Source organism: Sinocyclocheilus rhinocerous, unplaced genomic scaffold (genome assembly GCF_001515625.1).
Source record: "Sinocyclocheilus rhinocerous isolate Xijiao unplaced genomic scaffold, SAMN03320098_v1.1 scaffold317, whole genome shotgun sequence".
Classification (NCBI taxonomy): Eukaryota; Metazoa; Chordata; class Actinopteri; order Cypriniformes; family Cyprinidae; genus Sinocyclocheilus; species Sinocyclocheilus rhinocerous.
In genome coordinates this window covers 528939-556188 of record NW_015633534.1, presented here as the reverse complement: position 1 = coordinate 556188, position 27250 = coordinate 528939, and the positions used below count along the sequence as shown (strand labels likewise).

The window sequence follows — 27250 nt, the reverse complement described above, 5'->3', positions numbered from 1 at the left end:
TGCGCAGCTTGTCAGTGAACAACGGCTCTGTGTAGTTAATGCTGCTCAATGTGAAAGCCCGCAGGTGATGGAGATTTACCGCTGATTACAGATCCTGCTTTCTGACAAGATGCGCGTTAAATATCGCATGCGATTTATCGTGCAGCCCTAATTTCCACCTTTTTTTTGTGTAAAAGTGATTGCAGCCCTTTTTAATCTGTCAGTCACTTTCTGAAACTGTTTGTTGTAATACACTTTGTTATTCATAGGGTCAGTTTTACTAAGCAGAGCAAATTGGCAAATTCCAAAACAGCGGGGCGAGCAGGCTCAGAAGTTGGGAATACGTGGAAAGTCATCACTCCCGAATGAGTTCGCGCGAGAAATGTAATCTTTTAGTTTTAAGGTCGTTTGAACAATCCGGATAAGCGCAAGTAAGTACCATTTTGATTAGCTGTCATACCTACAATGTTTGTGCACTGTGTAAACAATGAGTGACGTATACGCGCGAGAGATCACTTCCGGCGCTTGCGTAAACTACGCCGCCGACTTACTCTGTGTGACACTAAACGCAAACAACAGATAATATAGTACAAATGGAAAAGTAGATGAAAGGAAAGCAGGGCTGTATAAAAGGTAACACATATAACATCACATACTACGGATGCCGTGCGCGCGCTCAAGGCAGTTGGACATAGTGGTGTATTAGAGGTAAAAAATGATATAAATACTGTTCGGTTTCTCGCACAAACCGATCGTTTCGTGTCTTAGGACATCAATGTGTCGTCACGAGCCGCAGGGTTTAATTTGGATTTGTCTGTGCATGTTTTTTTTACTCTCATAGATTTTGTTACCATTGCCATGCATTATGCGACTGATAGACTGCAACGGCTGGACTTAAAAATCATAATTTGAGTTCTACTGAATAAACAAAGTCACCTACATCTTGGATGCCCTGGGGGTAAGCAGATAAACATCACATTTTCATTTTTGGGTGAACTATCCCTTTAAAGGATATGTTTGGACAATGTGTTCTTGCTTTCTAAATAAATTAATACACGTGGAAAAAATCCTCTCTGCGCGCTCTCTGCGGTGCCTCCTCCTAGCGCAAAATAGTTTAAGACATGCTTTATTTGGGCGTTAAATAATGGCGCAAATAGCCTACCAGTAATTTGACGAGCGCAAACATTAGTAAAACGCATTGCGTGGTTCATTTGAATACTCTCCTCCCATAAATTTTGCGTCTGAAAGGGAAACTCCTACAAATGCATATTCAATAAGGTCAGGCGCAAAAATAACTGTCCACGCCTTTTCAGTGCTAATTCTTCACTGAGCTTCTTTAGTAAAAACTGACAGTACTATTTTAAATGCCAAAAGACGGTTTGCGCTGGCGCAAGATGTTAGTAAAACTGGCCCCTAGTTATTTACTTGTCCACCTTATTTTTAGGGTATGTTAACATTTTGCAAAACAGCATTTTACTAAGAACGTAAAAGTTTTTCCTTTGTGTTTTTGAAAAGTTTCACTTGTAACTTTCCCATTCACGTGTATTCGAGAAATTGACTAAAACTGTTTTATGCATGCCAGGCCAATATCTGGAGACGTCAGTTTGTAAAGAAACACTAGTAGCCTATGCCATGCTCACAACAAGTAGCATATGCATATGCACATTACCTCACATTTGGGACGATACTGATATCATTTACAAAAACTTGCACTTTGAAACATTTTGTAGCCCACCAAAACACATTTGCCGTGTAAATGAACGACCAAAACGCATAACAAGATTTGCATTTTTAAACTGACATAAATGTACGCTCAAGTGCGGGCGTGGCCAACTAACTTAATCTAACTTGAATGTGCGAGACTTCCGGTGTCATTCGCTTCAGGTTATTTTACCTGTACAACGCTGCTTTAAACTGCAAACTGATATTTGGTATCATATTATTTTAATTTACTATCATACTCATAAACATACTGGTTTTGCAGCGCAGAGGTTTTACCGTTTGCACTTATTTATCTGTAGCAGCTAAAGAATCTGAAGTCTCGCAAATTCACAGGAAATAGCTTGTAAAATATGTTGGATAAAGAAATGATAGAAATAAGAGTAGTATGCTGTTGCGAATTCACACATCGTTTATCGTGTAAACACGTGATTGAACACGAAACCACAGGACAGCTGTTCCCCGCTGTTTCTAGGGAGACTGCTCATCAACCTGTTGCTCTCCGTCTTCTGTCTCTCGTTATGATGCTCGCACCCTCTCAACAGCGGTATGAGGTTACAGTTTATGATGTTCACTTGTTTGCTTTCGGTTAATAAGTGCGCACACACATTTCTTTTTCTCCTTTCTGTCCACGCACACAGACAGCGTCCCATTTTACAATAGTGTAGTGTGTTCATTCCTGCCTCTCTCTCACACACACACGCCCATGTAACACCCTCCTCCTCCTCTTCCTCCTCCTCCCTCGGTTCATTTTCCCTTCTGTCTGTGTCTCTCGAACCCTCACTGTTCTCTTGAGCTCCATCTGTTTCTCTCTTCCCTTCATCCCACATGCACTTCTCTCACTCTCCTCCTCCTTATGCTGTCTCTCTCTCTCTTTCTGTCTGTCTGTCTCCTTAATTCTCTCTCTCTCGTCGCTTATGAACACAAGAATACTCTTGACATGCTGGAGATGAGTTTAAGGTACAGTTTTGCTTGTGTTGTTGTTATTTTGCTGGCAAACTCTCACATTTAGACTGCCTTTGAATAGTCATGGAGGAAAAATAGCATTTGTTGTGTGGAAATATGTCTAATTATGTCTAAATGTCATAAACAAGTTGTTATACAATGTCAGTTTGCTTTGGAGGATGCTTTATTTTTTATCTAATATTGACTATGATATCAGAAATACTCGATACTAATGTAAACTATGCTTATTTAGATATTTGCAAACATTATTTCAGTAAATGTGTATGTTCACATGAAATACTTTTGAAGACACTGTCATGTGTGCCGTTTAAAAAATATTTGACTATTTTTAGGCATGCAGTTATTCTTATTACTTGAGAGACTGGACATAACTGTTCCTTTTAAAAATGTATGTCATCATTTAAAAGAGATTAGAATAGTGAAAAAAATAAATAATGGCCACAGCAACTAAAAACACACTTTCTCCTCTACATCCATATGAATTTTACCCTGAGACCTTGATGCACATTCAATTTGTTTTCATGTTATGCATCAAGGATTGACTGAATTCTCAAGTTGCCGATGACATTTAACGATTTTTAATAAATGAGCCGTTTTTCTGCTTCATTGCACTATGGACTCCATCTGTTGATGAAAGTCCTTGTTGACACCTGGTTTACTGTTCCATGTGTTTCCAATATGGCAACCTTGTATCAAAATGTATGTTTACTAAGCAATAATATTTGGAAAGATTGTAAGAGTGATGTTTTCGCAGTTATCTATTTTGTAGTAAGAGCAATCTGCGCAAGTGTTTATGAGGATGCATTCAATGAACTGCTATCTGAACATCGTGCACCTGCATGTGTGGATAGTGGAAAATATTTATGATGCTGGTTGTTTTGACTTCATTTTGAATTGTTTAATGATGTGTAATTAATGCATGCTAAAATACGTTCTTCTATTCCTTTTTAATAAGCAGAGACAGTTGTAAGGGAACCATATGTAGGTCAGTTTCCCTGAAAAGTGTAACACCAGTATAAACCATCTGTTTGGCTGAGCAATGATAGACACGGAAAAACTCATTATTTTTGTAGTTATGTATGTTGACGCTGACAATAACAGAAATGATACACTTAAGCTTTTAAAAAAAAAAAGATAAATAAAAGTCATTAAGGATCATTGACTCCTTTTTAGGTGAAATTCAGTTGTTTGCAAGCTCTGGTCACAGATGCATGACTAGACGATCACAATAAAAAGTGAGAGAGAGAGAAAGAGGTTAAAACAGTTGCTCAGGCAGACTAAACATGTGTTCACACACTCGACGCACACAGCGGGGTCCCTCCTAGATAAAAAGCAGACATAGAGAATTAATCCTCCTCCATCACAGTCTGAGAAAGTGAATCGGAGGAAATGACTAGATATGATGGCAGATGAAGAACCCTGTTTGTTCAAAGAAAATTGACTCCACACCCCTCGTCCCTTTAATGTGTTATACTTACACTCCAAAAAATCTATTTCTTAATCAGAATTTTGATCTTGTTTTATCCAAACATCCTTTAAAAGGCTATTAAAGTTCTAAGCAAACTTGTGTAAAACTTTCATTTAAAGTTAAATATTCATATCTAAAATGAAATATATGTGTTTATTTAAATATTTAATGATGTATGTGTGTAAAAATGTGTGCTTGCATACATATATAATATTTGAAAAGGTATTTTCCCAAAATTCAATATAAATGCATGTTTAAATATATATATATATATATATAATTCAGTGTACACATTTTTAAAGTTAAATCAATATTTATGTTTTATAAATCAATGTTTTTTTTAAAGTTAAGTATCTATATCTAGAATTCAATAATTACGTTTAGTTAAATATGTACTGTAGATATGTATATCTAAATATTTATATCAAAAATTCAACGTAAACGGTTTTTTTTAAGTTACATGTGTAGAATTCAATATTTATGTTTAAATATTTAGATATGTATATCTAAACTTCAATGTAAACTGTTTTTTTTTTAAAGTTACATATGTGTATCTAGAATACAATATTAACGTTTATTTAAATATGTATATCTAAAATTCAATGTAAAAGGTTTTTAAGTTAAATATATCTAAAATTCAATGTTTACATTTATTTAAATATGTATATCTAAAATTCAATATATGTTTATTTTCTTAGATTACTGACAAACGATTTAAAATTTTGTTGAAAGCATAAATTCTTGGATGTTCTTGCTTAAAACAAGGTTCATACTTTGACAATGTGCGTGTGAAAAATAAATCCAAACTTTTATGAAAACAAGTCTTAACCTTCTAAATGGCATTTTATCTTGTTTCATGATGTTTAGATACTTTAATTGGAAAACAAGACAAAAACAAAAATGATTGTGGTGTACACTTGATTTCCTTTCATACAGACTGAGCCTGATGCATGATCCTAACCTGCAGGTTTAAACACCTTTATATTTTACACATCATTCAGTTATTTAATCGCACAGTTATCTGCCTGCTGTCAATAACACCCTGAATTCTTTAACTCTGAGATATTATTGCGCAAATTTTGATGCCTGCCTCTGCACGCATGATCCGTAAATCCAATAACTTGATTAACAAGGCCATCAAAGAAGCATCAAATGGTTGAGGAATTATTCACACGTTGCATAATATCTCCGTCAGGAAGGAGATGGTCTGTTGTCTGTCTAACGTCTTTGATATTAATTTCAAAATTGCTCGCACTGCAGGAGAACAACGTCAGTCCTGCGTTTCCCTTTAAGCCCAAGCTGGGAGGCCAGGCGCTAGTTTGGCTTGTTTTGAGTCCGAGATTGATAAAACTAAAGATCATTTGAGCCTGGCATGCATCCAAACAGCTCCAGCAGAGAGCTCTCGGCCACAAATTCACTCTTCGATTCCTCAATTTGGTCTGATGGAAAATGTTATTGTCTGGCAATGCTCGTGGTAACAGGGCAATTTGGCACAGCAACATGTTGTGGTGAAACCCAGTCGAAGCGGATGGCTTGAGACTCGAGGATATTGATTTGTTCGATGTCAGCTGTATAATATTTGTGCCTTTCCAGGGAAGTGGCAGTTTTTCTTTCACCGGCCGGCGCAGGCAGGTATTTACTGCCTGTTATAGACAGATGTGTGTAAAATGCCTTTGTTTGTAGATGGGCTCAGCGTATGTTTAGGTAATTGCATTATAAACGCTAGATTTGTATTGTGAATCTTAGCTGTAATTGAGGGCTGTGAGGGCAGTTTGTCCCAATATCCTCCTTGGTGGCATCGTTGGTACTGAATATTATATAATGCGAAACCTCCCTTTGAAACCCCCCCACCCTCCTGTTTCCATGGTTTTACTCTTTGCTGCTTTCAACATCAAAAACAGCAACCGAGCATCCCACAGTGCCCATAGGATCAATTGCCGCATCCAGTTTTGGGTTTTATGCACTGTATTACCATGTTTTGAAATGGTTTTTCATAATAGTTAATACTTGGTTCTCTGTTGCCATGTGAGTAAAGTGGTTTTGCCAGAGCAATTTTATGGTTCATGGTTCATGAATATTCACCCAAAAGCTCGTATGACTCTTTCTTCTGTGGGACACAAAAGAAGATATTCAGAAAAATGTTTATGCTGCTCTTTTCCATACAATGAATGAGGGGCTTTGCTTGTCAAGATCCAAAAATGATGCAACAAGCTCTTTATGCTCTTTTCTGTAAAATGTTGGCTTAGCTTTAGGAACAGACAAACAAAAAAAATCTGAAATCTGCTCATTTGCATTTGGGTTAAGGGTGCGTGATATGTTGAAATAAAATCCATATTGCAGTATGATGTCGATCAGGCAGGCTGCAGTTAAATTAATATATGCACTAAGTAGTTTTGTCCATTTACTGAACAGCGCACTAATATTTTTATTTCATTGCAAACACATATATATGACATATATAACCTTTAACATTATAGTAATAAACCAAATGAGAGGGTTCCCTGTATATTTTACAGCATTGGTTAGCAGAGATTTTTTTCCGTAAGGAAATCAAACTATCGGTATTGGCAGATATCATTCTGGATAATCAGCTATCAATATCGGGATCAGTATCGGCGCTTCTCTAAAGTGTATACCGGATTTGACAGCTCAAGCCCCTTATTCAGTTTCATTGTATGGAAAAGAGCAGCATGAGCTTTTTTCAAAACATCTCCTATTGTGTTCTACAGAAGACATATACATACATATTTTTACAATTATTTTTATGCAAAAATGCTATGATCATTGGTTCTCACTTGACTTGTAACCAAACATGATGCACCAAGTGTTAGTAAAGTGAGGCTGAGTAAATTACAACTTTCTTTCTTGGGTGAAGTATTTGGCTCTTGTGTTTGTTTTTAGTCTACACCCTTTTTTTCTCAGCAATACCCTGATGCTGCGTGCCAAAACAATAGCTTGTCCACACTTAAAAAATCCTGCAGATAACCTCCAGCAATGTGCACTCTAGATTAATGAACGGTGAAAATTGCGCTTTTACATTGTTAACTTCTGCAACCCTGACAACCTGATTTCATTTTCTCTGCCCCTGTTAATTACAGAATATCCCCCAGCCAGGTTATAAAAATGATCAAACCATTATTAACTATCTTTAAAGCCTTGTCTTCTTTTCCGCTCCATTTTAAAAAGATCATTTTAAAGTTTTAATTTCCCCACCAGATTTTTTTCAGCAACACGTCTTATTAATAACATTAAGCAGCAAGTAGCAGCGACTTTTTGTTTGTTGTTGTGGAAATAACGTCTCCCCTATCAAGAAAACCAGTCACACCTGCGCATTTTCATTTGCATTAGCACCCAAAGCTTTTGTTTAGCGAATGCTCGGAGAGATAAACAAGAAGGATGCATTTATTAATTAATTAAGAGAAGTATAAAACCCGGAGGAAAACAAACTATACAACTTGCAGTGATGGTTGACGGCGTGAATCTCTTGAAAACATGTCCAGGACACATTTTACCTCAAAATAATAATAGTAATAGCTTGTTTTAACATGCTTCAAATGAAGCCTATTCATGACATTACTTTCAGGACAGTGAAGCTCATTATCGCTCCATATTCTCATTACAGTAATGATTCAAGAGTGTTGTTTTTAAGTTTATTCCTAATAGTGATTCTCATTACTGTAATACCAGGGCTGACCATTAAGGATGGCCCAGTGCCCGTGTGCGAGTGTTTGGGGCAGTTGACAGAACGGTCACTTGCTGAATCAGGCCAGTGTATGACAATACTACATTTTAGCATCCACAACAACACATACTAATGTTCTGTTATTATAAGCTTGTGCTGCAGTTTTGTCATCTGTTGCTTTAAAGGGATAGTTCACCCAAAAATTAAAATTAAAATTCTGTCATTTAATACTCACCCTCATGTTGTTACACACCTTTAAGACCTTTGTTCATCTTCGGAACACAAATCAAGATATTTTTGTTGAAATCCGAAGGCCCAGAAACGTAGTAAGAACATCACTAAAATAGTCCATGTGACATCAGTGGCTCAACCGTAATTTTTCAAGCAGAGGAATGCACACGCATGCGTCGTGGTATTCCCGTGAATGTGTGAAAGCCTGAAACGGAGGAGAAGAATTGTTGAATTAAGTTGTTATTTTTGTTTTCTTTGCGCACAAAAAGTATTCTCGTAGCTTCATAAAATTCAGGTTGAACCACTGATACAATATTGGTAATGGCATATGTTTCATGTTTACATTGGGCACTCCCCACCAGGTACAATATTCTGATTGTTTGCATCTTGTTTTAAGCCCATAAATAATAATGTACTTGTTCTAATAAATTTATATTGTAATGTACTCATAATAAAAAAAAAATTAGAAGAGTTCTAAACTAACGCGCTGTCTTCACTGTATCTAAGGCACACACGCTCAAGGCTGATTTATACTCGACGCGTCCGCAAGTTCGCTTAGGTGCGCGCGTCGACGTTTCGCGTGGCAGTTTTATCAACTAAATAGCTTAATCGCTCAAGAGCTACAGTGAAGCTCTGTTTTGGGGATTACGTCTCTTTATATCAGGCAACCCAGTTGTGTTCCTCTGCGGCCAGATTAAACCTTGTTGTAGCCTATATATGCTCTATTCATTCTTTTTTAGAAACCTCGAACTTTTCTACTCAATTTTAAACGTTGTAAAATTTTAAACAAATTAAGCGCGGTCCACTGCTGCACACGTGCCACAATATCGATACAGGGCCAGCTGTATCGATACTCGTATCGTCGTATCGATATTTTGAACACAGCACTAGATGTCACATGGACTATTTTAATGATGTCTTTACTACCTTTCTGGGTCTTGAACGTGTCAGCTGTGTTGCTGTCTGTGGGAGGGTCAGAAAGCTCTCGGATTTCATAAAACATTTGTGTTCCGAAGATGAACGAAGGTCTTACGGGTTTAGAACGACATGAGGGTGAGTAATTAATGACAGAATTTTCATTTTTGGGCGAACTATCCCTTTGGGTGCTCGAGCTCTTTAAAGTCTGGTTGATTCTGATTGCCTGGTAATTTTTTTTATTGTTCTTTAGCTGAAAAAAAAAACGATCTGAAAATAATTCCAACACTATTGTTCCTCTGTGTTGTTATCATGGATTTAACTATTTTCATAGAATTACAGCAAATATTAAAAGTTAAGGACTACAGTTATCGTTCTTGGTGTAAACTGACAAAATTTTATAGTTATAGTTATCGCCCTTGGTGTGACCTTGCATACTAGTTTTACATTCACTAATGTACGTTTTATGCGTCTGCTGTGGTTTGCATTATTTTCACAGAATAACAGAGATTTAAAAAATTTAGGTATAGTTATCGTTATTGTGATTGGTGAGAACAAAGCTTACGTGAATCTCATGTTTGCTGATGCACTGTACCTTTGTTATGCCCCTAGTGTGGATGAGGTTTTTGTAATTCACAAAATTGCAGCGTATAATAAAAAATGTATGGTTGTTGTTATCGTTTTAGTTAGCATGCGTTACATTGATGTATATTTTGTATGTCTAGTAAAAAGCAAAAATATTTGGTTTCCTGTGTCATATTGAATGTTGTTGCTTTGAGAATTCTTCTGATGTAAATATATCACCAAGACAAAATTATCTAGCTGGCTGACATAGATGACATTAAAGTAATTCGGTTTTTTGCATTACGGTAATGACAACTGGAGGGAAATGACTAATTGTCATAAAAAGAATGGAAGAAATAATGCAACAGATCTTAATGGGGCTGAAAATGGCTTCATTTTCTCAATGCAAAATATAATTGATTAGGTCTTTCATTTCATTTTAGTCTGAAGTGTGACCTGGACAGATCCTTTTGAGTTTCTATATTTGCATATTTCCTTGACGTACGAAGAAGCTCTATTTATATCACGTCAAGTATATACTGTGATGGCCATATCTCTAAAAATATCTGATGATCAAATATTTCGAAAATCCAAACACTCGTTATTTCGAGAGCACATTATTGAAGTCAAAAACGTCCGTTTCTGTAATGAGTACCGCTCCGGTTTTCATACAGAATTTGAGGCTGATGAGAGAATGCCAGTGAAAGGATATAATTGCAATCAGACCTCGCTCTCTCTCTCTCTCTCTCTGCCCTCGACTAATTAAAGACACTCAACTATAACGATGGCGGAGTGGGAAAATGGCACGGTGGAGTTGGCGAGGGCGGGGCCGTGTGACCTGCCCCGACCCTCAGAGGGCGTGTTCAGAGAAATGGCGATTACGATGCGAGCGCTGAGCATCAGTGTCGTGTTTCATCACCCTCAGCTCATCTCAGCACACAAAATGTCACAGGCATCAGAGAGGGGCTTAGCTGTAATGGGTAAAGAGATTCTATCGTTTTTGTTCCTTTTTTTTTTTTGCATATTCATACTCTGCTTTTTTAGACAAAATTCAAATGAGTCCAGGCAAAGATAAGCTTTGTGTTCTTTCCTGGTAGGCTGAGGTGACAGTAACGCACCAATAGGGAGATGGCATAGAGGTGGCTCCGCCTGTGAAGCGAGCTCTCCCTTCCAACAACACCTGGCTGAGTTGAATAACACAAATGCTGTGCTGCATTCAGACCTGCTGCGTGTATCACGCATGACCCTGTGCATGAACTCATTATTAATAAGAGCTACAAACTGCCTCATCTCATTTACATTGGCAGTAGATCTCAAATGTCTGCTTTGGCTGCACTTTATAGGCTTTTTTCTCTACCTATATGCATGAGGGGTTTGGCCTGCAAATACCTGTTGACCATTTGTGACACTGGACCACAAAACCAGTCATAAGGGTACATCTTTTGAAATTGAGATTTATACATCTGAAACCCCCATATGATTGTAAAGCGCTTTGGGTGTTCAGCAATACACAATATAAGCGCTAAATGCCTCATTCATTCATTCAATGTTATTCAATGTTATTCAGTATTTTTGGCTATTGCTACAAATAGTGCTACCCGTGCTACTTATGACTGGTTTTGTGGTCCAGGGTCACATTTGTTACAGGGGCTGTGTTTCCATTTTGGGGATTTTAGCCATTTTATTGATTTAGACTGTGAGAGACAAGAAACATGGGTGGAGCGGAGGGACGAATCGGATCAGGAAATGACCCAACCTGGATTCGAACACAAGTCTCCCACATACACAACATGTCGAAGCACATGCTCTACCCATCAGGCCATGCCTCTGACCTTTTGTAGCAGTTTATTTCTGAATAGAACATTAGTCAAGGCTTCTCGCAGCAAAATCAGTTGTAATTTTATTTTGTGAGACATTTCCTCCATCTCTGTTCTTTAGAATGAACCAGTCATTTTTCTTAATCTTTTAAGACTTATAAATGTAAATGATTGGCTAATTTTTTGTATGTGAAAACTACTGGTGAAAATATACCGATAGCATTGGTATGTAAATGAGGTCGGCCTTATTCTAATATTCTCATGGTCCTGACATGTCAACCGTGATGATCTTTAAATGACCCTTTCGTTTTCATAACTTTATGGTTAAGCAATATTCACACGTGTGTGAATGGCCAAACTCTGCAGATATTCAGTACAATAATCCAGTTTGTGAGTGTGATATTGCTTTTATACGACAGTTATATATACAAGAAGTTATATCACATATGTTTAATCCACCAATAAAAATAGTTCCAAATAACAATTACAAATTAAATAAAGAATAATTTAAATGATCAAGCAAAAAAAAAAAAAGGAACAAAGTGAGCGGCGCAAAAACAGTTTCACATTTCCACTCAAAGCGTTTTTTTAATCAGTCCATTCCAGCAGCACTCCAAGATTTCCATTTTTCATTCCAATCACCGGGGAGCGAAACCAGTAATGAGTGATCCTGCAAATATTCTTTCAACAATCTTTCGCAAACTTTCAACAAACCCCCTCTTTGCTCAAGGAAAAAAATCCCACAACTCCACACGCTGCTCAGCCAATCAAATTGGAGGACCAGAACTAATTATTTAATAATATTGTTTTTTTCTGATTTAGAATTTCTTATGTGCTTTTGGTTTTACCACTGAAGCTTTGGTGTTTACAACTGTACAGTTTGGCATTAGTTAATAGAGGGATATCGATTGCTTACATTGATTTAACTAGCGCTGTTATTGTTAACTTACGGAGCTGTGCACATGACATGCAGGAAGAAAAAAAAAAGTCAATCTTGTGAACGTTTTACTAATTTGTTCCCTCGATTTACTAAATTGTTTGTACGTTTTACTAATTCGTTCCCTCGGTTTACTAAATTTTACGATTTACTAATTTGTTCCCTCGGTTTACTAAATTGTTTTTACGTTTTACTAATTCGTTCCCTCGGTTTACTAAATTGTTTGTACGTTTTACTAATTTGTTCCCTCGGTTTACTAAATTGTTTGTACGATTTACTAATTCGTTCCCTCGGTTTACTAAATTGTACGATTTACTAATTCGTTCCCTCGGTTTACTCAATTGTACGATTTACTAATTTGTTCCCTCGGTTTACTAAATTGTACGATTTACTAATTTGTTCCCTCGGTTTACTAAATTGTTTGTACAATTTACTAATTCGTTCCCTCGGTTTACTAAATTGTTTGTACGTTTTACTAATTCATTCCCTCGGTTTACTAAATAGTTTGTACGATTTACTAATTTATTCCCTCGTTTTAGGTAAATCATGCACACAAAATAATAATTTGTTCTACTTCCTGTCCGCATTCTCATGAACCAATATAGATTCCATGCAGAGCTGCAAGGCTTTTGAGAATGTCTCTATTTCATTCCCAACTCAAAATTAAACCCAATGAAAAGTGTCTGCAACAGTTTTATGAGAATGCGGACAGGAAGCAGAACGAATTATTTTGTTCACATGATTTACTTAAACAGAGCAAACAAATTAGTCAATTTACCTTTTTTTTCCTGCATGTCATGTGTGGGCCTCCGTATTAACTAAAACTTTTAAAAAAATATGGTTATTAATTAAAAAAACAAAACAAATAAAATATAAATATTAGATGGAAACTGATGGAGCAGGAATAAAATAAGTTTAATTTGAAGTACTTAAATCACTAAAACTTAAACAAAATCACCAAAACATAACCTAAAATTAAAATAAAAACTGAAAATATTAAAATAACAACTAATTCAAAATATTAATAAATACTATAAAAGTGTATAAATAATATTAAAACAACACTGGTTTATACAAGTTTTGAATTGGCCAAATAGTTCTTTTTAAATAAGTAAACCAAACATAAAATGTCTAAATTCTGCACATTCTTTATCGTTTAGCACAAGAACTCCAACACGGTCACAAAAAAAGCTCTAAAATTAGAAACCGACAAGAAGACAATTACGACGGTATTCCCTGAGCTGTAATTGCCTCGCACAGGAAATGCAACACAAATGGAGACATTTCCTCTCGAGGTTGGCTATCTGAAGGCAGCATCACGTGCCAGCCATCTTATAGCTGAATAGATTGTACTCTTGATCCGCCCCCCTCGCAGACAATTTGCAGCTAATGGATGCATTTGTGTGCTTGTTAGACATCGTCCTCAAGGAATTGATGCGCTGCTGAAATTTCCCTTCTGCACTGAAAACAGTCCTTTAATGCGCCACAGGGGCTTTTGATTGGTTTTGTGTACTCGTCACACAGGTCCGTGTCATTAACTCACAGATAATCTCACCATCTGAGTATGGCGAGGAAATAAGCATTCCGTTTTGGAATACATTTGAATTTATTCCCTTTTTTTGTAATATCGCTTAATCATGGTTGGTTTTACAGGTTTGAATTGGATACTGCAAAATATTTACATCCAAATTTGGCATAATAAGTGGTTTTTAGGGTGTTATGGGTGGTTTCTCATATTTGTTCAGATTCCCACTTGTCATTTTGACTGAAAATTTCATATTCGTGTGTTTCAGTGGGCATCTGGAGAGCCTCCTGTTTCCGCCTCCTCGTGTTGCTTTACTACCATGAGCAGTTCCACTCCATCCACAGGTACTGTCTGTTCCTCAACATCACTTCCATTTTTAGAGATGATTTGACTTAGCCTTTTTGTTGAGTTATTCATGCGAGGTATTACGTTCAGTCGCAAATTTAAAGACCACATGAAATAAACACCAGTGTTCGCAATTGACGCCAAATGTGGTTTCATAGTCTTTCATTAAAATTTAATAACTTTCCCCGCCTCTGACATGACTTTGCTTTTCTGCTAATGTAACCAAGGGTGTACAAGTGAGACAAAATAATACTTTATTCTGATTGGTTACAGCATTGTACGGTATAATGAGCGCTAATGACGTTCCAGCCAATTGATTTCCTACATATAGCGGCTGTGCTAGTTCACTCATATCACTTACATACTAAAATAATTTGAACTCAAATCAATATTTCATGTCCATTTATTTATTTTCTATGCGAGTAATAAGCTGGATAATGTACACTACAATCAGCCGCTCATTATCACACAAACCTCCGTTTTGCCTTGGGGTCCTGATTAGCTTGCAGAGGTTTATTTTGCGATAATGACAAACAGACTGTAAATTATCCCTTATGTTTTAGCCAGGTGTGTTATGAATATGAATATTTTGATACGTTCGGAAATCTTACAAAAGTAAAAAGGTAATGAAGTTTTAGCAAACGCTGTTTCATGTCGACTTTCTTCATACTTTTTCATGTAAAGTGTAAATCAGCCTATTCAAACTTTTTGCAAACAGATGAATTTGCGTCTACAGTTGGTTCGATGTAAAAAATAGTAATAATCATAATATCTTAAGTCTTAAGTTAAATTCAGGCAATGTTATGGACAGTGGCTTCTAAAAATCATACTGGCACAAAATGTATTATAAAAAGAAATTGTTATTGCTTTTTAACAGCACTGAAAACAAACCCTTCAGTGATCAGTGTGCGGTGGTGAAATGGTTGGCGAGTGTATTAGCTGTTATTTAAGCATCTGAATGGAGATAAAATGGAGGGAAGAGTGAAATGACCCCATCTTCTCTGTCTTTCTCTCGCTCACTCATCCTCCCCCTGGTAAACAATAATCCTTAATATGTTGTTGTGCTTTGGAAGGGGAAACAGTGTCTCTATTATTTTGGGAGTTTAAAGAGGAATGACCAGGGATAGCCTCCGGACAGCTTCTATATTTTGATATTTTCTGCTTCTCATGAAAGCAGCACAGTGCGCGCTTTTAGATGTGCTTGGCATTTTAGTGATCTGGCGAAATAATTGCAAAATGACGGCTTTAAATGTGGTCTAGCGTTGAATGACTGGTATGATTTGCGGATGCATGTTGTGCAATACAAATACAAAAAGGAACAGAGATGCTAGTATTGTTTTGAAGATCAAGGTTTGCACTTCTCTGTGAAGTATTGCCGTTTCTGGCATTTCCCATGAATCATTGCATTTCCTTGGTGTAGTCGATCTTTTTTTGGTTTATTGTTTGATTTTGAGACTGAATCGCCAAAGCCAGAAGGCAGAATTAGAGTGCGAGAAAGTATTTTGTAGGATTTCATGTTTTGAATACCTAGGTTTTGTCTGGTTAAATGCCAATATTTTTAGATTAAATATATGATAAGTATAAATATTCTTTCCATTCATTATGTAATGTTTTATACATTTTAAAATTATATTAAAATATATTACAATTATTTATACTTTTTTAAATACATTGGTTTATTATACATAAATAAATAAATATTTGTATAACTTATTTTTTTACATTATCAATCATATGGCCTTAGGCACATTTGTATAAATGCATACTATTAAAGTTGTACAAAAATGTATGATTAAAAAAACAAAACAAGAATGAAGCTCCACCCCTAAGCAGTGTACAAAACATATGATTGAGATTGTACTAATTCATACAAATTCACCAAAATGTAAAGTAGTTATGAATTGCCATGAGGGTGTGTTGGAACTTTCCTTTGTCAATTTCAAAATCTACTGCCAGACTTGTCCATGGATAATGCACTTTTTTCTCTTTTCAAATATTATTTTGTGTTTTATGTTTGTGATTTATTACCAGCCTAAGGTGGTTTACTGGTCTTATCCGGTTTATCTGGTCAAAACAGTCCTGCCTAACCAGCTTTGTCAGGCTTGGAGATCAGCTAACCACCTTAGGTTACACTGTTTTCTTGTGTAAGGTCAGTCATTAAAAACCCTGTATCTGTCAACCGTTAATCAGAAATATCCTGTCATTAGCATTTAGCCCAATTTGTTCTGGCACTGAATTCTACATTGAATTGAATTTGACCCTTATATTTTTCTCTGTAATGGAGTCAGCAGTATCATTGTTTGGGTTTCTTGACGCGAAACGGCCTTCTCAGTACAACGTGGTTGTTGCTACGCAAAACGGGAGCCATAACAAAGCTGACCATGAGTCTTTGTAGCTTACATCAAGGTCAGTATAGTCCCTGCTGTTTAAAGCTGATGAAAATAGTTTTAAATAATTGTTTTCATTAATAAAATGGTAATAATTTTACTAGAAGGTGTCTTTACTCTTGCCTGAACACTTTTGATTAAAACCATGCTGTTCAATGAAAAGCTAGTCATGCTCATATACAGCAAAAATATATTTTTTAAAAATATTTTTCAAAATACAAAAACAAAATATATATTTGCTAAAATATAGTTCAAAATATATTTACGTAAATATATATTTTATTGTATATTTTTTGAAAATGTATTTTAAAAATATAATTTTTTTTTAAAGCATTTAAAAATATTTTCTTCTATATATTTCTGTCCAAGAAAATGCATTAACGTCACATTTGAAGCAAAATTTGTTGTCTAACGTGTGAATATACATATAATATATTTGAGTACAATTCAGCAAGAAACATACTTTACAATGTTACAAAAATATTTTTATATAATATAAATATAAAATATACAATAAAATAAAAACATTATTAAATCATTATAAATCTAGTTTTGATCTCTAATAGGCTTTTTAGCCTATATTTTTATGTATTTTCTTGCCTCTGATACAGTTTGAAATATATTTTGGTATATGAATATACTGTCTATTTTAAAATATATTTAATTGAACTTCACTGTTTACAACATATAGCCATATAGGTGGGAGGATGTTTTCTGTCATTATGCAAAAATAAAATGCTAGTCCTTTACACTTTTCGGGAAGCTACTTGGAAACTGTTAACTAGCCATCCATAAATTAAAGCAGCTAAACTATAGTCTATATATATATATACACACACACTAAAATTAAATTAGACTTTCGAAGTGTACTCCATTTGATAGCATTGATGACTGTGCTGTCCATTGTTTCCCTCCAGAAGTTGCCCAGCTAATAGGGAATATTCTTAGAATGTTCTGGCAAGGTTCTCCAGTGATGTTGATAGAACATTCATTCAAAGTTGTTTGGTCTTTAATAATGTTCTCAAAATGTCAGCACAAAAACAGTATTTATACTTGAGTTCTGGAAACTATTTCTGAAACATTTTAATTCAGAACTCATCTCAAATGTGTTGGAGAACATTCAAGTAACATTCCCATATGTTTTGCAAAATAATAAAACCGAATGTTCCCATTGATGTTGCCTTTAACGTTCACATAAATGAGAAAAAAAAAAATGTAAACATTAAAAAAACTAGATGTTTTGAATGTTCAGAGAACTTTCCGGAAAAAAAAAATGTAATCATAACTTAAGGGAGCAATAGCAAAACATTCTTGGAACATGTTTTTGTTGCTGGGTATGAGCGATAAAATCTTTGTACTTGTTTAAACTAGTCGTTCAAATCTCATAACCGCCTCACACCAGCACTCGTCAACATAGCCGACTATTTCTATTTTTGTTGCATCTCTAGTAGTTGTGTTGTTTCTTAAGGTTTTGATTGTTTAATTACTCTACTAAACAAAGTTTAGTTTGTTAGTCTAGTTAGTTGAGTTTAGTTTATCCCCCCCCCCCAACCCTGATCCTGCAGTCACTGCTTTTTCCTACGGCTGTGTTTATGAACTCCTGCACATCAGAGCCTGCGATCTGAAAAGCATGTAGGACCGGATCCTTTTTCCCATGTGAAGCAAACCTTGTGTTCCGGCACATCAAGCATATGAGAGCCCAAAGGCTCGGAGTCGTTCCACCTTGGCAAACACATGCACACTTGATTGCTGTCTACTGGGACGACTCTGCCAGAACAATACAAGAGCATTTCTGCCCTGTCAAACCTGACATACTCCCTCTTGCTCCAGGCAAAGTTGACAGTACAGCCCATAACCATGAGTTAAAGCTGATCAGACATGTTTGACTGGGCTTTGGGTGTGTGTGTGTAAGTGTGTAACCAGCTTTTATCAAACTGAACCCTACTCTGTTCTTACTCTAGCACATGATGGATCATAAACGTTCTGACTTTTCATTGGGAGGGGTTGTGACAAAGCGACAGGCAGGTGGAACGGCGCAAAGGTAACGCTTGCGGTGAAGCACGGCATTCCAGGAATGTCAGATATGGGAATTGTTGATGGGAAGTCGCAGAATGCTCGGTTGCGAACAGCATTCCGTGAATTCTGTGGTGTCCTAGCAACAGTTTTACTGTAGTGGGATTCACTGAATTAACAGTGACAGCAAGGAAAAGATTTGTCTCTAGTCTCTTGGGTGATGCGTAGACAAATATCATGGAAAACGGATGCTTTCTGCAAACAGATAATGCTGCGCTGGAGAAATCCTGCCGTTTGCTGAATAACTTCCTCATGCTGTTTTGGCTTTGTTTGTTGCACAAACAGAGTTTAATGTTTGTCTACTTTTTTGGAGTTGTTATAAAATGTAATATAGTTGTATAATGTAATGACACCTCTTCAGGCAAACTAAAACGTACATTTATCCTTATTCTAACTCTAGTAATTCTGAGTAGTTTTAAGTTTGAACCGATTTTAACCAGTCTCATATAACAGAATGTGAAAAGAAATGTACAATGAAGCTTGCAGTTGCAATGTCATTGGGTCGAGACCATGGCTTAGTGGTTAGCATATGTGCCCTGCTTGCAACATTAAACCTCATTTTCTGTCATCTTAATACTGTTTTGTGAATTAAAAAATTGGCAAAAGATTAAAAACAAATATTGTCATCAAGCCCTATATTTATTATGAACATTTTAGAAGTATATTATAGCTATACTTCTGTACACTACAATCAAAAAATGTGGGATCGATAACTGTTACGATCACCAGGCATGTATTTAATAAAATTCCAATGAAACAGTAATATTGTTAAATATTACTAAAAACACACCTCTTCCATCTTCATTTGACCCTCTAACTCTAGCATTCTCTATTCTAATTCTATTTGATCTATTTCTTTTCTTTTTTATTTAAAAAACCACTTGACCCTCTAACACTTGCACTCTCTATTCTACTTCTATTCTAACTACTTGTTTTCTTTAAAAAGAGAGAGAGCCTCTAACACTAGTGTTCCCTATTCTTTTTCTATTCTAACTACTTGTTTTCTTTTTATTTATTATTAAAAATGACCCACTAACAATAGCATTCTCTATTCTTTTGACTTGACTTGGTTTTGATTGCTTCTATTGTCCTCATTTGTAAGTCACTTCGGATAAAAGCATAAATGCTAAATGCCTTTTTTTTATATATATATATATATATAATAAATTATATTATTACAAAAGATTCTGTTTTCTATTTTAATTTTCAGAAATCATTCTAATATGATGATTACGGTTCAATTATCTAAAAAGTATTAATTTCTTTCAATCAATGAATCAGTCAATCAAATAAATAAATAATTAAAATATAGATAATTACAATAAGTTTTATTTATGTAATTTTAAATGTTATTTTCAATTCTTGTTTAAAAACACTGATTTAGCAAAGTTTGCAAATGAGACTTATTTAAAATGTTGGTCATAGCCTACTTTACTTTGGGGACCAATTCTCCCTATTAACTATTAACTACAAATTTGCCTCAAATTATTTAGTTAAGGTATTTAAGTTTAGGTGTGGAATTGGTCATGCAGAATAAGGCATTAATATGTGCTTTATAAACACCGATATGCTAGTAATATGCATGCTAATAAGCAACTAGTTAATAGTGAGAATTGGTCTTAAATTATTAGTGTTACCAAAATTTTGGCATGCTAAATTAATGTAGGAAATGTATCTCTTTTTTCACAATCCAGCCTGTGTATTGAGTTCACATATGGCCAATGAATTTCAAAGATCCTTTTTTACTCATTTCCTCTTGAAAAGCCTGTGGCATATTCGATCCAGGGATGGTTCCTCTAATCACATTAAACACACAATAAGATTTGTTAACGGCACAATGAGATGAATCGCCTTGGTGAAGCCAGATGCCTTGATAGGTCATGTGTATGGTCACCATGGTAACACAGGGTCATTGGAAAAGTGGGCCAATCATCCTTCTGTTCTCCTAGTGGCTGCTATGTGGCGAGATGACTGTCTCTAGGACACATAAGAGTCTCATCCATGCATCATAAGCAAATCCCTAGATGCAGTAAAGGTTCAGGTATAATAATGCAAAATGTATCCAAGATTGTGCAAATAAGGGCCGTCTTTAGGCTGTGCTAACATTTCATAATTGAGCTTATTCAAACTTGCACATTTTATATTCCTAATGAGCCTCCAGGGAAGAAAACTGCAGACTAAGAGCTATTCAACAGCAGTTTATAGGTATTATATTCTAAAAAAAAAAAAAGCTTTTTTTCTTTCAGCACGTTGTGTTCATGCATCCTTTTCTGCAGTATGGGAAAATATCATGAATGCAATCGTTTCTTTTCTCAGTTTGTTTGCTCTCTGCATGTGGTAGGCTACTGCCTCAGCCTGCATTGCGTTATTCCACTGGAGGTTTTGTTTTGATGCCTATTTAATCAGACCCATGTTCTGTGTGTTAACATTAGATGTCTTGCAGATGCACACTTGTTTTTCATTATCCCTATCTCTTTCAACTGAATCTAGATGCAGGGTCTGGACTAAGACAGACCTCATTAGTATTAAATAAGGGTTTGTATTTGTAGACGTCAGACTAGGCAGGACATAATTGGAACTAACTATATTTTATCTGCTTGTAGAACTGGCAGTTCAGGAATCAGTATGCGTATACATGAGTAAACATGGTATACAAGCAAACATTCATATTTTTTTAATCAAATTGCTATATATTTTTAAGTAAATTTGTATTATGTTGTGGAAGAATCCAAAACTTATCATGGTTTTGAATGCCTTAAACATTTGCTGACAGCAGCTTGCAGACAGACACCAGAAGGCCATCACTCGTTATCATAACCACCATAGGACTACATGTTGTTTGGAGCCTGCTGCTTTGATAAGGTTTGTTACTTGTTATAAATCCCATTTCCATTTTGAGGTGAATTTCACTAGATCCCCTTGGCAATGATTCATTTGAACAGCTCAAAAGCACACACTACAATGATTTGACTCTTATTGGTTGTCTAGTCACATGGATACTTCTCCTTTTAGTGTCAATGTTGCATTATAAATGACAAGTAGTCTGTTAGTGCAAGTCTGTAGCGGTGGGAAAAGAAGAAAAAGGCTATTGAGAGCAGATGAATCCTTAAGATGTGTGAGGGGTGGGAAGGTACAGGCTGGTAGAGAAGGGACTTGGTTATCAGATATGATATGGGTCTGTGTTGGGCTGTGAGGGGAGGGATGAGATCACTGTGTTGGGCTGTGAGAGCTGACATGGGATTACTGTGTTGGGCTAAGAGGGGAGAGTCTAGCTCACGGGGCTGGGCTGTGAGGGAAGGGCCTAGATCTCTGGACTAGGAAGGAGGGATGGGATCACTGTTAGTGGTGAGTCTAGATCACTGTGCTGAGCTGTGAGGGGAAGGTCTAGATCTCTGGACTAGGAGGGAGGGATGGGATCACTGTTAGTGGTGAGTCTAGATCACTGTGCTGGGCTGTGACAGGAGGGTCTAGGTCTCTGGACTAGGAGGGAGGGATGGGATCACTGTACTGGCTGTGAGGGGAGGGTCTAGATCGGTGAGTTGTGAGGCGTGAGATGTGATCACTGTTGGGCTGTGAGGGTTAGGTCTAGATCTCTGGACTGGGAGGGAGGGATTGGATCACTGTGCTGGGCTGTGAGGGTTAGATCTAGATCTCTGAACTAGGAGGGAGGGATTGGATCACTGTGCTGGGCTGTGAGGGGAGGGTCTAGATCGGTTGATTGTGAGGGGTGAGATGTGATCACTGTTGGGCTGTGAGGGTTAGGTCTAGATCTCTGGACTGGGAGGGAGGGATTGGATCACTGTGCTGGGCTGTGACAGGAGGGTCTAGATTGTTGGACTAGGAGGGAGGAATGAGATCACTGTGTTGGGCTGTGACAGGAGGGTCTAGGTCTCTGGACTAGGAGGGAGGGATGGGATCACTGTGCTGGCTGTGAGGGGAGGGTCTAGATCGGTTGATTGTGAGGGGTGAGATGTGATCACTGTTGGGCTGTGAGGGTTAGGTCTAGATCTCTGGACTGGGAGGGAGGGATTGGATCACTGTGCTGGGCTGTGACAGGAGGGTCTAGATTGTTGGACTAGGAGGGAGGAATGAGATCACTGTGTTGGGCTGTGGGGGGTGGGTCTAGATCACTGGGCTTTGAGGGAGGAATTTGATCACTGTGCTGAGCTGTGAGGGGAGGGTCTAGATTACTAAACTGGGCTGTGAGAGGAGGGTCTAGATTTCTGGACTGGAAGGGAGGGATTGGATCACTGTGCTGGGCTGTGAGGAGCCAGTTCACTAGGCTGTAAGGGGAGGGTCTGGATCACTGTATTGAGCATGTTCATTTTTTCAAATGTGTCTGTATGTCCTGCTGATGGCAGCACTTTCTTTTGTGCACTGCTGTTTCTCTGTGCCTCCTCTCGTCGACAGGCTTAACTTTGGAAAGAGAGAGTGCACCAGTGCATGAGAGAGAGATCTCACTTTCACTTGTCCTTGTGGACTACAGCATTCATCATGGAGAAATTGGTACCATTTCTACCTAACATACACACATACAAACTGAGGAACATTTAACACATATTTTAATGTATCTGAATAGGTTTTCCCTGTATTACAGTAATAGAGCCTTTAAGTTCATTGCTCATGCATGACCTACCAATAACTAGACAAATACATAATAGGAGAGTCTAACAATGCAGCAATTTCTGCACTTCTTTTGTTTCGCTTCTGCAATTACTTCAGGGTGAAGTGTGCAACTTTCCAGTGCTAAAATGCTTTCTCCTAACCAAGTTTAATATTCAGAGACAATTTGAAGGAAAACATTTCGAATGTAGACGTCTGTCATTGTCTGGTCCGATGGTGTGATTTTTTGGGGCAGGACTAGCTGTTTGGCTAATAATGGGAATTTAGGCCAAATGACCACAAGTCTGCCCACTGTAGGTTGTAATGTGTCTTGGTAAAAAAAAATAAACGTATAATACATTCTACCATCTTTTCATTTTGCACATGACACTGAGACTGATACCGATTGCTTTGATGCTGTTATCTGCAATCAGACGAACACAAGCAGCACAAGAGCTTAAAAGAAAGCTGCAAGTGATGAAAGCTGAGGCAGGCACTCCGCCACGGTCTGTCTCTGTTAAACCTGTCACCAGCCTGTGATGTGCCCCTGGACATAGCCAAGTGCCAAATGCCCCACAATGGGTGCCATTTGGAGTCTTGACAGGCTACAGAGGCCTGCTTAATCCTGTAAGAGGCTTGTCGTATTGTTTCGAGGGGAAGCGTCAGAGATGTTGCCCACCACTGTCGTATTGTCTGTTTTGTGTTTCTGCCCATGTCTGTTTGTCTGGTGTTTCTTGACCTTCATTGAGGGTCCTTTGTGAGGCCAAAACATTGCAAAATATTTAGTAACCGTGACCTTTTTGGTGTCAGTCAGTCGATAATAATAGTGTTTGGTGTCTGACGGGTCTTGCTTTTGTAATATCCATGTACATCAATGCCAGTTTTGGCATTTGGAAAACTGGTAAAATTAAAAAATGATAATCTGTCTCTTTCTTTTTCCTTTTTGGCAGCTAATGGCACTGATGATAAAACGTATAAAGGAGAACGATCTCCTTGTGACCCCTCCCGTGTCCTCCACATCCGCAGAGTTCCCATCGAAGTGTCCGAGGCAGAGGTCATCTCACTAGGAGTCCCTTTCGGCAAAGTCACCAACCTGTTGATGCTTAAAGGGAAAAACCAAGTAGGTGCTCCATTAACCTGCGAACACATCTCTGCCCTTTCTTTCAGCTCTGTAAGCATTTTGCAGCATGACCATTGGAACCTCAGGCATTTAAGAAACACTGATGGGTTTGAAATTTGCATTTTGAGATTCTCAAACCTCACCTTATGCTTTCATGTTGGTTTAGCAGTGGAATTTCCGGATTAAACGGCATGAATAAGATGAGAGAAAACCAGCATACATATCCCCACTGTTAAAACTCTGTGTAGTTCATCACAGTGTAACTAACATGATTTAGGAAATGTAGGCCTACTTCCTCAGTGCGGACAATGGTGTGACAATACCATTGTTTCAGGCATTGTCTTGGACATAAAAAATGAAGCTTATTAATAGTGCTGTCAAACGATTAATCGCGATTAATCGCATCCAAAATAAAAGTTTTTGTTTACATAATATATGTGTGTGTACTGTGTATATTTATTATGTATATATAAATACAAACACATGCATGTATATATTTAAGAAAAATATGTTAATACATTGAATATATTTACATATAATATAAGAATATAAATGTATACACATGTTAATATTTTCAAAATATATACTGTATGTGTGTGTATTTATATATACATAATAAATATACACAGTAAATGTACATATATTATGTAAACAAAAACTTTTATTTTGGATGCGATTAATCATTTGACAGCACTACTTATTAAGATTTATTTTAGGCAATTACGCATGTTCTCAGTAAAAAAATATAATATATTATTTAAATTATAAATGTAAACATCATGGGAATTTTTTTTCATGATTTAAAATACTTTTTATTTTTGAGGGTATAAAACTTTTCACTGAGAAAAATTATTGGATGCATTAAAAAATGCATTAACAAAACAGAAAAGGATTTCTGGACAGGATGGTATTTGTGACCCTGGACCACAAAACCAGTCTTAAGTAGCACGGGTATATTTGTAGCAATAGCCAACAATAGTTGTGTAATAATTGTATGGGTCAAAATGATCGATTTTTCTTTTATGCCAAAAATCATTAGGATATTAAGTAAAGATCATGTTCCATGAAAATATTTTGTAAATTTCCTACCGTAAATATATCAATAGTTAATTTTTTATAAGTTTGCTAAGAACTTCATTTGGACAACTTTAAAGGCGATTTTCTCTTTATTTTGATTTTTTTTGCACCCTCAGATTCCAGATTTTCAAATAGTTGTATCTCAAATATTGTCCTATCCTAACAAACCATACATCAATGGAAAGCTTATTTATTCAGCTTTCAGATAATGTATGAAAAATTGTTTCCATAAATTGACCCTTATTACTGGTTTTGTGGTCCAGGGTCACATTTGTGTTACAGTAATGATAATGTAACTTTTTTGCATTACGGTATTGATATAATTTTTTTATGTATATATATATATATATATATATATATATATTGTTATTTTGTATTATAAGAATAATTAAATAACTAAGGTTAGTCTTAAAATAGGGATCATTCTCTTTATGCAAAATGTAGTTTTTTTCCCCTTTGGACTGAACTGAATTATGACCCTGACATTTCTTTTTTTTCATGAGACTGACCTATAAAAAACCCACTATACTAAGAAATACCATCATCAAAGTCATTTTTTGATGAATCATTTTGTCTGTTTTTTCCTTTATAAGGGATGGTGAGGACAATGGTCCAGATCTGTTTTTGCTTCATTAGTTATGGCCAGTGATACTGAAACTGAAGTGTGCATCCTTTCAAACACATCAAGGTCCATCTAATAACAGACGCCCTGCAAAAACACAGCAGTCTCCCGCTTCCACTCGAGCATCTTTTCATATTCAAATGGAAACTGGCATATTTAGACAAGAAAAGACAGGCAGACAGATTTCTAATGCCCCTTTTGCATAATATGTTGTTTGCTGCTTGATTTGATTGAGGCTTCAAAAGATTCTGTTTATTGTCAGATTCTGCATCTATAAATCTTTCACACCTTGCTTGATGAGGTCAGAATAATTATTAGAGGTGCCTGTTAAGACAAGCATCACTACTGTATTGCTCATGCTTAGGGTTAGTGATTTGAATAATACTTTAACTCGAAGTATTAAACATTGTCCTGCCACAGACAAGATTAAGCTTGTTCTATTGTCCGTCCATAAGTGCAGAGCAGCACTTATTCTTCTTTATCTCCATTTCTTTTAGCCCACTAAGATTTGTTTCATTTGCATTAAAACAGACTAAGAAAAAGTTGGATTAACTGACACCACATATGTGCAATTATCTGAATGCTGTTGTTATCAGGGTTGAGCACTTACAGTATGATTCTCTTTGCACTACAGGCTTTTATAGAAATGGCTTCTGAAGAAGCAGCAATCACCATGGTCAACTACTACACCACAGCCACACCCCATGTCCGCAACCAGCCCGTCTACATCCAGTATTCCAACCACCGTGAGCTCAAGACTGATAATCTGCCCAATCAGGGGGTGAGAATTACTGTCACTCCAAACACTTTTAAACACCTCTTTCACTGGCATAGTAGGGTTAATGACAGATGACGTTATCCAAGATTATATAAAAACATACTTTAAAAATAATTTTGTTTAAATTCAGTTCTTAAGTTGCTGTCACGTTTATTGAGGCTTGGCCAAATTTCATGGCCGAAATTCAGTCATTTCAGGAGGAATCTGCATGATCGGGAGTTTTGTGCGAGGATGAAAAAACATGCAGATTTTGCATTGGTTACACAGATTCGTTGTATTCACCAACCGAAAGCTGCTGGGTTTGAAAGTGACTTCATGTATGGCTACAGTATTGACATCAGAAATTTGACCCCACCTGTAGATATATACTTTTTGTATTCATATTAGTTTTCATATGTTTTATATATATATATATATATATATATATATATATATATATGCAG

The 27250-nt window shown here is 36.6% G+C and overlaps 1 protein-coding gene across 3 annotated transcripts in view; it reads left to right on the top strand.

Moving 5' to 3' along the window:
• Positions 1 to 27250, top strand: part of LOC107744247 (polypyrimidine tract-binding protein 3-like) — a 73624-nt gene that overhangs the window by 24848 nt on the left and 21526 nt on the right. Inside the window, exons 1-4 of one of the 3 annotated variants that reach the window (XM_016557776.1) lie at positions 2235 to 2658; positions 14072 to 14147; positions 24161 to 24330; positions 26664 to 26810. In XM_016557776.1, coding sequence (XP_016413262.1) covers positions 14123 to 14147; positions 24161 to 24330; positions 26664 to 26810 — 342 coding nt within the window. In that variant the 5' untranslated portion in view covers positions 2235 to 2658; positions 14072 to 14122. Of the gene's footprint in view, positions 1 to 2234; positions 2659 to 14071; positions 14148 to 24160; positions 24331 to 26663; positions 26811 to 27250 lie in introns of those variants that run through there. The other 2 variants (XM_016557777.1, XM_016557778.1) reach the window with 2 other exon arrangements.